The sequence below is a fragment of the Montipora capricornis genome, chromosome 8 (assembly GCF_036669925.1).
Source record: "Montipora capricornis isolate CH-2021 chromosome 8, ASM3666992v2, whole genome shotgun sequence".
NCBI classification, from domain to species: Eukaryota; Metazoa; Cnidaria; class Anthozoa; order Scleractinia; family Acroporidae; genus Montipora; species Montipora capricornis.
The window spans coordinates 12,781,460-12,783,959 of NC_090890.1; the positions used below are offsets into that span (position 1 = coordinate 12,781,460).

At 36.3% G+C, this 2,500-nt stretch overlaps 1 protein-coding gene across 1 annotated transcript in view; it reads left to right on the forward strand.

Annotated features, from left to right (window-relative positions):
- The first annotated feature begins 151 nt into the window (after window positions 1-151).
- LOC138059097 (uncharacterized protein SYNPCC7002_A1628-like) overlaps window positions 152-2,500 on the forward strand; it is a 9,270-nt gene continuing 6,921 nt past the window's right edge. The window contains exons 1-2 of the mRNA XM_068904611.1: window positions 152-276; window positions 1,681-1,983. Of these exons, the coding sequence (XP_068760712.1) occupies window positions 195-276; window positions 1,681-1,983 (385 nt within the window). The 5' untranslated portion in view covers window positions 152-194. The remainder of the gene's footprint in view (window positions 277-1,680; window positions 1,984-2,500) is intronic.

The window sequence follows — 2,500 nt, forward strand, 5'->3', positions numbered from 1 at the left end:
AATTGCTTTTGCTCAGACTAAAAATTTATGCATAAATGAGCGTAAAACTTGACACATCACTTTCCACATAACTACATTTCTGAGCAACACCGCTGGATAAATCATCGCGGGGTAATTTGTTTGCCCTTGGACGGATTGGACCTGAGGAGCCTGGAACGACAAAAACTCTTTCCAAACCCCAACATGGCGGCCACATGACTACTGCTCGATTTTGTTTGTCGTCGCGTCTAATGATCTTACACAGAAGTCCTTTCCATCGGAGATACTTTCGAGCAGGTATAATATAAACTTGCCTTTTGTGGAATAAGCAATGTCAATATTGATTCTTACATTGATTTTTATTCTGATGCTGACCGTTATTCATTTAGGAAATACGATGATTTAACTCTTAAAAATAAATATGCAAGAACAAACCCACTCAAATATAGTTTTTTTCATAGGATAGTTGACTCCTGGAATCTTCTGCCCTACGATATTCGTAAGGCAGTAAGTGTAAATATTTTTAAGCGGGGAGTTAAGAAGTTTTTATTGGACAATACATTAAATTAGTTATCCATTGTTGAATTATTGATTTTATTTTGATTTTACTACTATATTTTCGTATTTTGTATTAGTATATATTCATTGGTGATCTGTTCTTTTTTATGGGGTCCTGGACTCCTTTACGGATTATCCATATGGCTATTAATATTATTCTTATTAGCACGTGTTACCTTTAATGCCATTTTGTTGACGTAACTAAGCTTACATTTTAAGCAATTACATCGCGATAGCGCTAGCAATAATCTTGTTAGATTATCCAATATATATAGGCTCCTTGAGACGACAGTCGACACTTACACTGTACAATAACTAAGAACTAAGACCTAAGACCTCTTGTAAACAGTGGGAATTGCGGGAAAAAAATCAGGGGAAACTTACCGCTAGTCAGAGATATGGGCGCTTGATGTTGTTTACATGCATGGTTTAATTTAAACAGACACAACACCATGACACGCTTGCATGTTGTGTGACAGAAAATCGTCGCGTCCGTTGCACCGAAACTAAAGATAGGGTCTTCCAAATAACCAGAAACTCAGTCTGTTAAGTTAACCCTTTGGTTGTAACCACTAAAAATGCTATGCGCGAATTATTTTGTTCAGTACACATTTGTTATTCTACTTCCAGTGTAGACAAGTCCACAATTTAGAGGACATGTTTCTCACAATCTTATTTTCTCAGCTTATTACAATGAGGATATGAAATATCTGTTAGGGGGCGGGGGTACATCGTGCTATTCTGGCGCTTTGACGCATTATTCATAAGAAACATTGCAGTCAGTATAATCAGAAACAAACATGTCATAGCAGAAATTATAACAACTTTAATAATTCTGTTATAAATTAAAAACTAGAAAATCCCTTGCTACTCACCCATCCCAAAGGACAGTCTTTGATATCCTCATTGAAATAGGCTATGAATCTAATAAGTGTGTGAGTGAAGCAAATGCGGAGAAACTTAAAGAAAATCACTTATGCCCTGCATGTAAAACTTATTCAATCCCCTTTCAAATTGTTCCACTTTCTCTAGACCCTTTTTGGAGTTTTGTTGTGATGTGATAAACTGGAAAACAAATGTAGTGTTTGTTGGATGAAATTCCTTTGATACTTTTCAATAATAAATTCATATGTTTGTTTTAAGGCATACCATATCTTGCCAAGCTGCCAGTTGTTCATCATGATGGCTTCAGCTGTGAGTGGCCTGAAAAACACCGATTTAAGATGGCAAAATTTGTGAAAGTCATGGAATGGATTGTCAAAGACAATCTCTTGGAATTTGTTCAAGTCTTCCAGCCTACGGAACCCTGTTTCAAAGCAGTAACTCGTGTTCATGGTAGTAGTTATGTGACCAGATTGATTCAAGGAAGTCTTCCTTCAGATGAAATGAGGAAAACTGGATTCCATTGGTCTAAGGGTCTTATTAATAGATGTTTGCTTGAAGTAGGTATGCTTTTGTGTTATAGTAATAATAATGATGATAATGATGATGATGATCATGGAAGTGAACTGAATGCTGCCGACAGGTTTGAAGCCATCAATACCCTAGCTGTGCCCATCGTCACCTACAGTTATAATATTATAGCAGGGCTCAAAAAATATTTGAATTCCACCTTGCCCGTTGGGCAAGTAACTCTCAAATTTTGCTTGCCCAGGGCACTTTCCTGCTTGCCCAAATTTTCAATCTCATTAATAATTCATGAACCCCAAAATGGATGTCATACTTGTCTACAGGTGTGTGTTAATTAATGTAATAAACCCATCTTGACTGTAGTCCTGTTAGTGCTGATCACTTTCATGTTTACGCCATTATATTCATTTTTTGTAATACTTCCACAACTTTTAACTTCTTGATTGCGTCTTTACGAAGCTGCACGGTTTGTAATAATTAACATGGATGAACACTGTTAAAATCACATTGAAGTAGTAAGTACCCTACATTGTCAGATACTCTATCACAATTA